The following is a 14,497-nucleotide window of genomic DNA, read 5'->3' as shown; positions in this document are numbered from 1 at the left end:
CGTGCTCACCTTCCTTACCAGGTACTTCGATAAGGTTGGGAGCTGCACTGAAGTTAAAGATAATTTGGGGATCTGGACATGTAAATGCCAGGTTAAGGTAATGCTCAAGACCGACGGTGAGGGAGCCGTTTTCCACCCCCCTTCCAGATTCGCTATCGGGGGAAGCCGTGGCTACCTTGTCTACGCTGGGCAACCCAAACTTTGTTGCTCATGCGGCAAGTCTGGTCATGTGGCGGCCAACTGCAGTGCTGTCCTCTGCAAGAACTGCAAAAAGGAAGGGCACCAGACAAAAGATTGTAAACAGGCTAAGTGCTGCAACCTGTGTGGCGAGGCAAGTCACCTCTACAAGACCTGCCCCAAAAGTTGCCGTACTTATGCACAGGCAGCTAAAGCCAACGAGGGGGAAGCAGAAGGAATGCCTCGTGTCACACCAACCACCAAGGCCCCCAGGGAAAACATCGGGACAAAGGAGGACACAGAGAGAGACAAGGTGGAGGAAAAAATTGAGGCAGCAGACAGCCAGTCAACAGCACTGCCCCCGAACCTGCCACTCCTCAGGAGAGCGAATCAACGGTGGAGGAGGAGGCAGCAGTGGGAAAGCAGCAGGGGGAGTGGCAGCTGGTGAAGAGAGCCAAAAGGAAGAAGGGGCTAAAAAGAAACCAAGCCACTTCCCAGACAAGAGTCAAGAGGCGTCTCCTATCCGACACGGTTAACAAGAGCAGCAGCTCTTCGAACAAAGAAGGGCCAGGGCAGCACCAACAGAAGAAGCGGCAAAACGCTAGGGAGTTGGAGGACGAGTCACCCAAGCTCCAGAACATTGGTGACAATGAGGAGACCAGCGCACCCCAACTTGGCCCACAACCCAAAGAGGCCAGTGCACCACAACCCCAGGAATCTGGGAGCAGTGAGGCGCTCAGCGCACCCCAGCTCCGGGAAGCTGGGAGCAGCAACGCCCCAGAGGGGAGAGGATTGGAGAAGCTTCTCCAACAGAGGACATTTCAAACCCCGCTCTCTGCACGGACCCCCAGATGCCACCCAAGCAGAACATCTCCAATGGGGAGGTTCAGGACGCTTTCCTCAGCCCATCCCAAGTGAAGCAATTTGAGCACACCAGGGGCATGAAGGAACTCTCAGAGACAACAGGTTTGGTAAGCGACTAACTGCTTTAAAATGGGTGTAAAGATTGTATCCATAAATGTGCGTAGCATTAAATCTACTACACGATGTGTTGCGACCTTGGACTACCTTGGCAAGGTCAAAGCTGACCTGCTGTTTCTACAGCAGTGTGCGATACCGCACCTCAGCTCCTACAGGCAATGGTCACGATGGAGGTCCCATGGGCCATCGATCTGGTCGGGAGGAAACAACTCTCGTTCCTCCGGCCTGGGGATTCTGCTGCAGGGAGGCAGCTTCGCCGTCTCCCAGGTTAAGGAGGTGGTGGGCGGGCGCCTCCTCGTAGCAGACGTAATGTATAAGAATGCTCCACTCCGGTTAATTAACGTCTACGCCCCGTCACAAGGGGCTGAGCGGCTGGAGGTTTTTCAGCAGCTCCCACAGCTGCTGGCAACCTCCAGGCCGGTCATTCTGGGCGGTGACTTCAACTGCATCATCGAAGCGGCTGCTCAATCCGGCAGGGCCGACAGCAGATTGGACGCTACATCCAGATCCCTGATGGAAACAGTAAAGGATGCCAAGCTGCACGACATCTTCAGCAACCCTGCAGATGGAGCGCAGCGATACACCTGGTCGCGGCCTGATGGGTCCGTCTGTTCCAGAATAGACTTCCTGTTTGTGTCCCGCGCATTTGCAGTCAGATCTACCGACGTCAAGCCAGTGTTCTTCTCTGACCACTGCCTCCTACTGGCTGACTGCCACTTAGAGAAGGACCAGAGGGTTGGCAGGTGGGTATGGAAGCTAAACGTGCAACTGCTGACCCCAGAGAACATTGAGGAGCTCAAGAGGGATTACAAAGGTTGGAGAACCTTGAAACCCCACCTTGAGTCCCTGACACACTGGTGGGAAGCGATCAAGGGAAACATCAAGAGGTTTTTTGTCCTCAAAGGCACCCAGAAAGCTAGAAAGGAACAGAGGGAAATGACTCCTGACTCCAGAAAAACATGCAGAATCTGCTCTGGCTGCGGTCGATGGGGGTCGATATCAAGGAGGAACTCCAAGAGGTGAAGAGCCAGCAAGCCTCACTCTTTGCCTCGGAGGCCTCCAAGATCATCTTCCGTTCCAGAGTCCGCTCTGTAGAGCAGGATGAGACGTGCTCACGTTTCTTCTTCCAAAAGGTACACACAGAGAGCTCTGTGATCAGCAGCCTGAAGGAAGAAGACGGCTCAGTTAAGTCATTGCAATCTGACATTTTGAGGATTAGCAAATCCTTCTATGCCGGATTGTATGACGTAAAGCCCACAGACAGCAAGGCCTCCCAGTCCTTCCTGTCTTCTATCACGGAGGTCTTAGATGACAGTACATGGGAGAGTCTGGACAAAGCGCTAACTCCTGACGAACTGACTGAGGCCCTTGAGTCCTTCGAGAAGAGTAAAACTCCCGGAAGCGACGGCTTGCCGGCGGAGTTGTATTCGGCTCTGTGGACTGGATCGGCCCAGACCTGCTAGAAGTGTACGAGAGTATGCTCCTGGCCGGCAGTATGTCAGAATCCATGAGGAAAGGCATTATCACCCTCATCTACAAGCACAAGGGGGAAAGGGAGGAAATTAGAAATTGGCGACCCATTTCACTGTTGAATGTGGACTATAAAATTCTGTCCAAGGTCATCGCCAATCGGGTCAAATCCGCTCTGGAATTGGTGATCCACCCTGACCAGACCTGCACTGTGCCGGGCAGGAAGATCTCTGACAGCCTCGCGCTGCTCAGGGATACAATTGCCTATGTGCAGGACAGGGGTGTGGATACCTGCCTCATCAGCCTGGATCAGGAGAAGGCCTTTGACAGAATATCGCATACCTACATAGTGGATGTGCTCTCCAAAATGGGGTTTGGGGAGGGAATTCGCAATTGGATCCAACTGCTCTACACTAACATCAGTAGTGCAGTCTCAATCAATGGGTGGGAATCAGATAGCTTTCCTATTAAATCTGGAGTCAGGCAGGGCTGCCCTCTCTCGCCTGTTCTTTTCATGTGTTGCATAGAACCCTTTGCTGAGTCCATCAGGAAGGATCCGGGCATAAGAGGAGTGACGATCCCAGGTAGTGGAGGCACTCAGATCAAAGTCTCCCTGTACATGGATGATGTCGCCATCTTCTGTTCTGATCCGCTGTCGGTGCACAGACTCATCCACATCTGCAACCGTTTCGAACTGGCCTCGGAAGCCAAGGTAAATCGTGGGAAGAGCGAGGCCATGTTCTTTGGGAACTGGGCTGACTGATCCTTTGTCCCCTTCACTGTCAGGGCTGATGGCCTGAAGGTGCTGGGGATATGGTTCGGAGGGACCAGGGCACGCGTTAGAAACTGGAAGGAGCGAGTGTCTATGGTGAAAAGGAAACTGGGCATGTGGGAGCGACGCTCCCTCTCCACTGCGGGTAAGAACCTGGTCATCAGGTGTGAGGCACTCTCGCTGTTGCTGTAGGTCTGGCCCATTCCACACTCCAGTGTGGTGGCAATCACCCGAGCCATCTTCCGCTTTATCTGGAGGTCGAAAATGGATCGTGTCCGCAGGGACACGATGTACAAGCCTCTAGATAAAGGGGGAAAAAACGTGCCCAACATCGCCCTCATACTGATGGCCACCTTTGTGTGTGGTTGCATCAAGCGGTGCGTAGACCCTCAGTATGCAAACACCAAGTGTCACTACATGCTGAGGTTCTACCTGTCCCCAGTGTTGCGAAGGATGGGTCTGGCCACGATGCCACGGAACGCTCCAAGTAGTTGGACCGTGCTGTACCACCTGTCCCTTGTGGGAAAATTTATGCAGAGAAACACCTTCGACCACAAGTCCGTCAGGCAGTGGTCGGCACGTAACATCTTAAAGGCCCTGAGGGAAAAGGACAGGGTGGATCCTGTGGGATGGTTCCCTGAGCAGACTGACAAAGTAATTTGGCAGAATGCCTCATCACCAGAACTTTCCAACAAACACCAAGATGTAGCTTGGTTGGTGGTGAGAAAGTCCCTCCCTGTAAGATCCTTCCTACACGCCAGGAGTCTCACCCCCTCTGCACGTTGCCCTCGAGGAGGCTGTGGTGGGGAAGAGACTGTTGTTCACCTCCTTGTAGATTGTGTCTTTGCAAAGAAGGTCTGGAGAGGGATGCAGTGGTTGCTGCCGAGATTCATCCCGAGCAGTTCTGTGACAGAGGACTCTGTGCTCTACGGGCTGTTCCCAGGGACACACACCGAGACAAACATCAACTGCAGCTGGAGGATCATCAACTCGGTGAAAGACGCTCTTTGGTCTGTCCGAAACTTGATGGTTTTCCAGCGCAAAGAGTTGTCCCCGACCGAGTGTAGCAGACTAGCACTTTCCAAGGTCCAGGACTACGTGCTGAGGGACACAGTTAAGCTTGGGGCAGCCGCCGCAAAGGCGCAATGGGGAAGGGTCGCTGCCTAAGACCTTTCTGCCACAGTGCACTGGGGGGGCTGGGAACTGTAAAGAGCCCCTCAGTCTGTACAGATTAAAATGTATGTCTGCCAATGATTGAAATATTCATTGTTTTTTTCTGATACACCTTGTGTTTCAGTTTGTAAAAGTTGAACCTGTTTGTATTTTTGTAATGGTGATTTAAAATGTTCAAAATGTTTTTGAAGATTTATGAATAAAGTATATTTTTGCAAAAAAAAAATATTGGCTAAAAAGTTCTCCTGGCTGCAACTTAAGACTTTTGCTCCCTCCCTACCTTGCACACTAAAACTATCCCACTTAATATTTGGGTAGTTAAAATACCCTGCTATTACTGCCTTATTACTCTTACACTTCTCTGAAATTTGATTACATATTTAATCCTCTATCTCTCCCAGATTGTTTGGGGGCCTATAGTACACACCGAACAGCATGTTTGCCCCTTTTGTGTTTTTACTTCTGCCCGTACGGCCTCATTTGATGATCCTTCCAAGATATCATCCCTCCTCACTGCTATAATTGATTCCTTGATCAATATTGTGACCCCCCCTCCCCATGACATTCAACAGCATTATCATTGTCAAATGCCATCAGTAATGAAGAAAATTGTGGCACCAAAGATTTACAAATCCTAATGATCAGATGGTTTCCAGCCCGGGGATTTAAGGGAATTGGTGAGAACATCACAGATGCTCTAATTACAATCTTCTAAAGTTTTCTTGATCCAGAAACTCTACTTTAGATTTGCATATTGAGCATATCACTTCACTATTTAAGAAAGGTGACAGAGGGAAACCAAGGAATTTAGACTAGTTAGCTTAACATATGCTGCTGGGACATAGTTAGAGCCTATGTAAGGATAATGTGACTTAACCTCTGGAAATTTTTCAGGGAACCAACATGGATTTGTAAATGATAGGTCATGCCTGATTGAAATTCCTGAAGAGGTGGCCAAAGTAATGGACAGGGAAATGTCTATTGATGTTTTTTATATGGACTTCTAGTATTCGATAAAGTTTTTTTTCATTCATGGGATGTGGGAGTCGCTGGCTGGGCCAGCATTTATTGCCCATCCCTAACTGCCCTTGAGAAGGCAGTGTTGAGCTGCCTTCTTGAACAGCTGCAGTCCATGTGGTGTAGGTACATCCACAGTGCTGTTAGGGATTTTGACCCAGCAACAGTGAGGGAATGGTGGGTGATACATTCCCACATCAGGATATTGTGTGGCTTGGAGGGAAACTTCCAGGTAGTGGTGTTCCTATGTGTCTACTGTCCTTGTCCTTCCAGATGGCAGTGGTCGTGGGTTTGGAAGATGCTGTCTAAGGAGGTTTGGTGAGTTTCTGCAGTGCATCTAGTAGATGGTACACACTGCTTGCGCTGGTGATAGAGGGAGTGAATGTTTGTGGAAGGGATGCCAATCAAGCGGGCTGCTTTGTCCTGGATGATGTCAAGCTTCTTGAGTGTTGTTGGAGCTGCACTGATCTAGACATGTGGGGAGTATTCCATCACACTCCTGGCTTGTGCCTTGTAGATGGTGAACAGGCTTTGGGGAGTCAGGAGCTGAGTTACTCGCTGCAGGATTCCTAGCCTCTGACCTGCTCTTGCAGCCACAGTATTTATATGGCGGGTACAGTTCAGTTTCTGGTCAATGGTAACCCCCAGGATGTTGATAGTGGGGGATTCAGCAATAGTAATGCCATTGAATGTCAAGGGGCGATGGTTATATTTTCTCTTCTTGGAGATGGTTATTGCCTGGCATATGTGTGGCTTGAATATTACTTGCCACTTGTCAGCCCAAGCCGGGATATTGTCCAGGTAATTACCTCACAACAGACTGTTAGCTAAAGTTTTTGGACCTAAAGTTTAGCTAAAGTTAAAGCCTGTGGATATGAAGGCAAACTATTGATATGGTTAGGAAATTGGCTGAACTGCTGGAGATAGAGAGTAGGGATACTGGGCAGTTGGTCTAATTGGCAGGATGTGACTCGTAATGTCCCACAAGGATCTGTGTTGCTGCTTTAACTATTCATCATATTTAGATGATGGAATTGAAAGGCACATATCCAAATTTGCTGATGACATAAATATTGGCATTGCTGATGGAATCATAACATTACAGAGATATTGATAGATTAAGTAAATTGGCAAAACTGTCTCAAATGAATTTCAATGTACACAAATGTACATCCAGTTTGGACATCAAAAGGATAGAACAGGGTACTTTCCAAATAATGAAAAGTTAGAAACAGTAGAGGTCCAAAGACACTTAAGGGTCCAGGTACATTATCATTAAAATGTCCTCGACAGGTAGAAAACAAGACTATTGGAATGCTGGCCTTCATTTCTACAGTCTAGAATACAGGGGTGTAGCTGTCATGCTACAGCTATACAAAGCTCTTGGTTAGACTAATCCTAGAATACTGTGAGCTGTTCTGGGCACCACACCTTAGGAAGAATAAGTTAGTTTTGGAGGGAGTGCCGAGTAGATTTACCATAATTATACCTGGACTAAATCATGAGGAGAGATCCAACAAAGTATGATTATATTCCATTGCATTTAGAAATTTTAGGTGTGATTCAATCAAAGTTTTCAGGATATTAAGGAAGCATTTAGGGTTGGTAGAGAGAAACTTTTTCCACTGGTTGGGACGTTTAGCGCTAGGAGGCAGGGTCTAAATATTGGAGCCAGACCTTTTGGGAGCAAAGTACATAACACTTCTACATACAAAGGGTGGCAGAAGTTTGGAATTATCTTCTGCAATGGATAAGTAATACTAGATCAATGTTACTTTTAAATCAGTTTGATAGATTTTTATTAACCAAAGATATTAAGGGATTTAAGACAAAGATGGGTACCACGGAGATAGATTGCAGAGCAGAAATTATCTCATTGAATAGCAGCAGAACAGACTCAAAGAGCTAACTATCTTACTCCTGTTCCTAAGTTCCTATTTTTCTATGAATATCCTGGGATCACTATTGACCAGAATCTTAACTGGACCAGACACACAAATACAGTGCAGTTGAGTGTTCTCCTTCCTAACTCTTTAACATTTCTACCATCTACAAGGCACAAGCCAGGAGTGTGATGGAATACTCTCCACTTGCCTAGATAAGTGCAGCTCCACAACATTCAAGAAGCTCAACATCATCCAGGACAAAGCAGCCTGCTTGATTGGAAGCTCATACACCACCTTAAACATTCATTCCCTCCACCCGCGGTACACAGTGGCAGCAGAGTTCACTATCTACAAGATACACTACAGCAAGTTATCACAGCTTCTTTAACTGTATTTCCTAAACCCAGAAGCTCTACAACTAGAAGGACATAGGCAGCAGGCAGATGGGAACACCACCACGGTCCATGTTCCCCTCTAAGTTACAACACCATCCTGACTTGGAAATATATTGCCGTTCCTTCACTGTCACTGGGCCATAACCCTGGAACTCCCTTCCTGTGGATGTACCTACACCACATGGACTGCAGCAGTTCAAGAAGGCAGCTCACTACCACCTTCTCAAGGGGATGATCAATGAATGTTGGCCTTTTCAGCAAGGTTCACACCAGTGAATGCATTAATTAAAAAAAGGACACAATGGAAATATTTATTTTCTGATTTTTCCTATAGCCATGTATATTTTATTGTAGTAAAAGCAAAAAATGCTGGAAAAACTCAGATCTGGCGGTATTGTGGAGAGAGAAACAGAGTTAACGTTTCAAGTTCATATGACACTTCTTCAGAGCTCTGAAGATAAGGCTCATTTCTAGCATCTGCTGTATTTTGCTTTCACATTTTATTGTAAGTTTTCAGTGCCAAAAAAGCACAAGCTTTTTAAATTCATTTAAAATCCTGGAGATTTTAATCAAACTAGGTCTTACTAGTCCTATGCTCTATAATGGAAACCTTTCTGTAAATGGAATCCAACAACTATTTTAATCAGAACTGGATTTTGGAAGGTGCTGGTATTCAGCCAGGTACCATCATCCCACCCACTTGACCTTCAGCACAATGAGGTGTGTGATATCAGCTGGAAAGAGTGACTACCACTGCAGTAATGGGGTGATGACCCAGTAACAGAACAACAACAATTCAGTGATGAAATGGCCTGTGGATAGTAAGACAACAAGTGATAACATTCCAAAGGGATGATACATTTTGTTAAAAAGCTGGAGATTGCTGCCTCTATAAAATGTCGATTGAAAGAAGATTACATGCAAGGGCAAATGGGATGCCTTACTGGAACCCAGGAATAGACATGTAACAATGGGCACAGAGCTGGACATAATGGTGACATCTGGTAGTGTCACTGGGCAGTTTGGTTCTGATGACTAAATGTCTGGGCAAGTACTGAATAGGTTATTTATAACAGATGTCTAATAATGAAAGAATGAGTTGACAGGAAGCGCTGGGCATAACGGCATCTGCAAGGCCATTTTCCTAAAAATTAATTTCCATGGTCCAATGTCTGAAGTTTCCATACTTGCCACGCAAAGCCTATGTTGTTGTAAATGCAGCTTCTGTTGAGGTTCAAGTGTTCGCAGCATGGCTCTGGTGTAGGTTACCTCAGTAAAGTTTAGCAATGGAAATATGACAGCGCTCATGTGTCACTGATTTCACCAGCACATTGCCAAGTTGCAAAGAGCATCAAAAACTTTCTGCCATTGCTTCTTGTAGTGGAAACAAGCCCTGCATACATTGAGCCCATGAGTCACTGATAATGAAACCTCACCTCCTGTCATTGGTTTCCAAATTCTGACTGAATATCATACACATCTTGCACTTAAAGGCTGAGTATGGGGGCGAAACAGGAAGCCATTGTGCCACCACCTGCTCACGCAACCTCAGAAAGTTTTAAAAATTTATTTGGAAAGAAATCTATGTTAAACTGAAAATATTAAACTGTTCCGGCTGTGATTTGCAGAGTTGTAATATTTGGAATGTTCCACTTGTCAGTTGGGTAGCTTAATTTCCCAAATAACCTTTCCTCTTTTTCATTCCATTTTCTCCCCTTTTTGCCTGAAGGCATTGACTACTGCTGGTTTTATGGCTTCACATGTGACACTGTCTCATCGTGGTACATGAGCCTCAATGGTTAGTGTTGAAAAGCTAGATTATCAGTGATAGAGTGATGAGAAGACTAGAATAACTGGCATAGGGAAGATATAAAATTCTTATCATCAGACGCGAAAGTGAACATCTCACAGATGAGACTCGCGCTGAACAAAAGAAAATTGGAAGGTTGATTTCAAAGTATTCACCTGCAAAGTGATTATATAAGGGTCTGAAAGATATATATATATATATATAGAAGACAAACTGCACACCTTCAAAATGCTTAATAGGTGATTTGTAAAAAGCCCATGTTTTGTCTCCATATTGAAAAGCTAAGACGCAGGTGTGTATCATTCAGGTTATCAATCTCATTTAGGACAGAAAATGAGGCTGGGAAATGTCGCTTGCAGCAGCTTTGCACTTTTTCTCCATTAGCTCACCTTTTCCCCTTCCCATGGATGAGAAGGAGAAACAACTCGTTGGGAGGTAGCAAACTAAAAAGCTGGCAGTTCACCAGCAGAAACTCTGATTAGTTCAAACTGATTTCCAATCTATTTTTGTATTAGATATATTTATAGTATGTTGACCTAGGGCTTCTAGATGTTATCAGCAAGTGCAAGAAATTAAATACTCGTTTGCTAGTATAGAACTTGAGCATCTTTCCCTTCATATTTGGTATTCTTGTGAATGTCCTGATGAATGCAAGACATAAAGCTTCAACGTGTTTTTTTTCCCAGTGATACTCAAATTAAACACTGTTCCATTCCCCAGTATTAATGACCCTGTCATTAATAGACTGTCCATCAATATCCATTACAAACCCACCGACTCCCACAGCTATCTCGACTACAGCTCCTCACACCCCGCTCCCTGTAAGGACTCCATCCCATTCTCTCAGTTCCTTCACCTCCGTCGCATCTGTTCCGATGATGCTACATTCAAAAACAGTTCCTCTGACATGTCCTCCTTCTTCCTTAACTGAGGTTTTCCACCCACGGTCATTGACAGGGCCCTCAACCATGTCCGGCCCATCTCCCGCGCATCCGCCCTCACGCCTTCTCCTCCCTCCCAGAAACATGATAGGGTCCCCCTTGTCCTCACTTATCACCCCACCAGCCTCCACATTCAAAGGATCATCCTCCGCCATTTCCGCCAACTCCAGCATGATGCCACCACCAAACACATCTTCCCTTCACCCCCCTTATCGGCATTCCGTAGGGATCGCTCCCTCCGGGACACTCTGATCCACTCCTCCATCACCCCCTACTCCTCAACCCCCTCCTATGGCACAACCCCATGCCCACGCAAAAGATGCAACACCTGCCCCTTCACTTCCTCTCTCCTCACCGTCCAAGGACCCAAACATACCTTTCAAGTGAAGCAGCATTTCACTTGCATTTCCCCCAACTTAGTCTACTGCATTCGTTGCTCCCAATGTGGTCTCTTCTACATTGGAGAGACCAAACGTAAAGTGGGCGACCGCTTTGCAGAACACCTGTGGTCTGTCCGCAAGAATGACCCAAACCTCCCTGTCGCTTGCCATTTTAACACTCCACCCTGCTCTCTTGCCCACATGTCTGTCCTTGGCTTGCTGCATTGTTCCAGTGAAGCCCAACGCAAACTGGAGGAACAACACCTCATCTTCCGACTAGGGACTTTACAGCCTTCCGGACTGAATATTGAATTCAACAACTTTAGGTCGTGAGCTCCCTCCCCCATCCCCACCCCCTTTCTGTTTCCCCCTTCCTTTTTTTTTCCAATAAATTATAAAGATTTTCCTTTTCCCACCTATTTCCATTATAAAAAAAACCCCACTAGAGCTATACCTTGAGTGCCCTACCATCCATTCTTAATTAGCACATTCGTTTAGATAATATCACCAACTTTAACTTTAACACCTATGTGTTCTATTGTACTATTGTCGTTGACATCTTTTGATGATCTGCTTCTATCACTGCTTGTTTGTCCCTACAACCACACTCCCGCCCCCCCTCCACCTCTCTGTCTCTCTATCTCTCCGCCCCCCACACACACACCTTAAACCAGCTTATATTTCAGCTCTTTCTTGGACTCAAACTCAAGTTCTGTCGAAGGGTCATGAGGACTCGAAACTTCAACTCTTTTCTTCTCCGCCGATGCTGCCAGACCTGCTGAGTTTTTCCAGGTAATTCTGTTTTTGTTAATGACCCTCAACTTGCTGAAAAAAATCAAATTTACCCACGCAAAAATTTTGCATTGTAATTTCCTTTGCCGTCTTAAGGTACAGGGACAGATGACAATCAGTGGTATGCTACCTAAACAGATCTAAACCCACCTAAATGTTATCAGCAAGTAGTAATACAGTCAGTGCTTTCTGTATCTTGCTGCAGTCACAAATGAAAACTTTCACAAGTTGAGTCTACACATTGATAATGTCATGTGTCAGTAGGTGACAATTTCAGTCTCTCCCACAGATGGGGAGGGGGAAGAAAAATTTGTAATCTTCAATTCTGCAGTGCCTGCACTAATTTGCCAAGTAGCTTTTCAATTGTTTTGCAATGAAGATGATACCATTTTAAGGTCATTAGTTTACACATAAATGGGTCTGTTAACTCATACATTCTGGGTTTGGGATCTCCAATTCACTATGTAAATTATATTAAAGTGCACTGAATGCAGATCATTGTGGTCAAGGATCATTATATTCTGTCAAGTTTCTGAATAGTTAATCTCCACGATTTGTTAGTATCAGTTTTTAAGTCTCTGCATTTTGTTAAAAGCTTTTTGCATCAAAATAGAGTCCAAGAACCTACTGAGTTGGGTGGTAATGATTTGGTTGATAAAAAATAGACTAGGTAAGAGGGCAGAGCATTGGGAACCCAACAGTTCCCGCCCCCACCCCCCTCATCCCAGAGACACTAAAGCCAATTGTAGCACTCCACGTACATAATTGAAATCAGCTATCTTCTCCTCACTGAAGATCAAACCTTAGATCTTTCTGTGTCTGTGTGGCTTAGTATCACAGGTGAGAGATTTACCCACAGAGCCAGAAGGAGAACAGAATGTAAAATTCTTCATTAACTGAAGAGAGAGGAGAGAGAAAAATGATAGATTGACATTTTGTTTAGAAGTAACCAGCACTTACTGCGCTCTCTGTTTCTGTGATTTGGAGAAGGTGTGTTTTGCGAATTGTACACAATGTGGCTGTATGCAAATTCCATGACTTTAACTGAACATCCAAGCTGGAAAGGAATGACCTACAGAAAAAAAAATGAAAAAGTTATTACTGCAAAATGAGGGCACTAAGAAACATGAATCACTCTTCTTCAGTGATGTTACAGCTCACCACGTATGCTTTGATTCTATGATTTCAGATGTCAGCATTAAAATTACCGGGAAAAGGTTAAGGTTGCTTCCTTTGGAAAAAAGGATACTTCAGGATGATCTATTTGAGAATTTAAAGATAATGAAGGGAATTAAGAAAAAATAATCCAGGGAAAAATTGTTCACCCCATATCCCAGAAGACACAAGTTAGAAAGCTAGGGAGATGACAGGAATCAAGCAGAATTTATATATTCCATAAGCAGTGGACTTTTTAATAAGCTACCAGAAGAGAATATGGAAATGGACAATCTAAATGAGCAGAAGTGACACTTTTGGACAGAGAAAGGATTGAATGACATGATGATGAGGAAGCTGGGTGGAACTGAACATATTACTTTTATTGTCATGTGGATGTTTTTGAACAACTCCAATCTATCAGCTAGCAAAGAGTGGAATGTTTACCACTTCACGCAACAGTTGACAGTCTTCATGCTTTGCAACAGTGATCTTTACATGTCACGCACCAGTAACTATCTGTCCCCAACACATGTACTCAGCGTTGCTACATCAGCCCCCACCCACCCTGCAAGGAACTCTGTAGATGTATCGGGGAGATTTTAGTAATAAGAACATTCACCCCAGTTTGTCAATGTACAAGCCATCTATGTTTGGATCCATTTTATTAGTGCACACATTCAGTGATCCACAAGCTATGTATTTATAGGGTTAACCAGTGCTCTACCTCTGAATCTAAACTAACCAGAATGAATCCCATACAAAAATAAAAATACCTGGAAAAACTCAGCAGGTCCGGCAGCATCTACAGAGAGGAACACAGGTAACGTTTCGAGTCCAAATGACTCTTCAACAGAACTAAGTAAAAATAGAAAAGAGGTGAAATATAAGCTGGTTTGGGGTGGGATGGGCGGGGGTGGGGGGGGGGGCGGTTGGTGGGGGGGGAGCGAGTGGGACAGGTAGAGCTGGATAGAGAGCCAGTGATAGATGGAGATAGCCAAAAGATGTCATAGATAAAAGGACAAAGAAGTGTTGAAGGTGGTGATATTATCTAAGGAATGTGCTAATTAAGGGTAGAAAGCAGGACAAGCAAGGTACAGATAGCCCTAGTGGAGGTGGGGTGGGGTGAAGGGAAGGGATCAAAAGAGGCTAAAAGGTAAAGATAAAACAATGGATGGAAATACATTTAAAAATAATGGAAATAGGTGGGAAAAGAAAAATCTATATAAATTATTGGAAAAAAAGGGGGGGATCGGAAAGTGGGTGGGGATTGAGGAGAGAGTTCATGATCTAAAATTGTTGAACTCAATATTCAGTCCGCAAGGCTGTAAAGTGCCTAGTCGGAAGATGAGGTGCTGTTCCTCCAGTTTGCGTTGAGCTTCACTGGAACAATGCAGCAGGCCAAGGACGGACATGTGGGCATGAGAGTAAGGTGGAGTGTTGAAATGACAAACGACAGGGAGGTCTGGGTCATGCTTGCGGACAGACCGATGGTGTTCTGCAAAGCGGTCACCCAGTCTGCGTTTGGTCTCTCTAATGTAGAGGAAA

The 14,497-nt window shown here is 45.4% G+C and overlaps 1 protein-coding gene across 1 annotated transcript in view; it reads right to left on the bottom strand.

The window, feature by feature from the left end:
* Positions 1–13,752, bottom strand: part of LOC121283237 (circularly permutated Ras protein 1-like) — a 66,916-nt gene extending 53,164 nt beyond the window's left edge. The window contains exons 1-2 of the mRNA XM_041197578.1: positions 13,726–13,752; positions 12,755–12,866 (exon numbers count right to left, since the gene is read on the bottom strand). Coding sequence (XP_041053512.1) covers positions 12,755–12,830 — 76 coding nt within the window. The 5' untranslated portion in view covers positions 12,831–12,866; positions 13,726–13,752. The remainder of the gene's footprint in view (positions 1–12,754; positions 12,867–13,725) is intronic.
* Between the last annotated feature and the right edge of the window lie 745 nt (positions 13,753–14,497).

This window comes from Carcharodon carcharias, chromosome 10 (assembly GCF_017639515.1).
Source record: "Carcharodon carcharias isolate sCarCar2 chromosome 10, sCarCar2.pri, whole genome shotgun sequence".
In the NCBI taxonomy this organism is placed as follows: domain Eukaryota; kingdom Metazoa; phylum Chordata; class Chondrichthyes; order Lamniformes; family Lamnidae; genus Carcharodon; species Carcharodon carcharias.
This window is presented reverse-complemented; position numbering and strand designations above follow the sequence as displayed.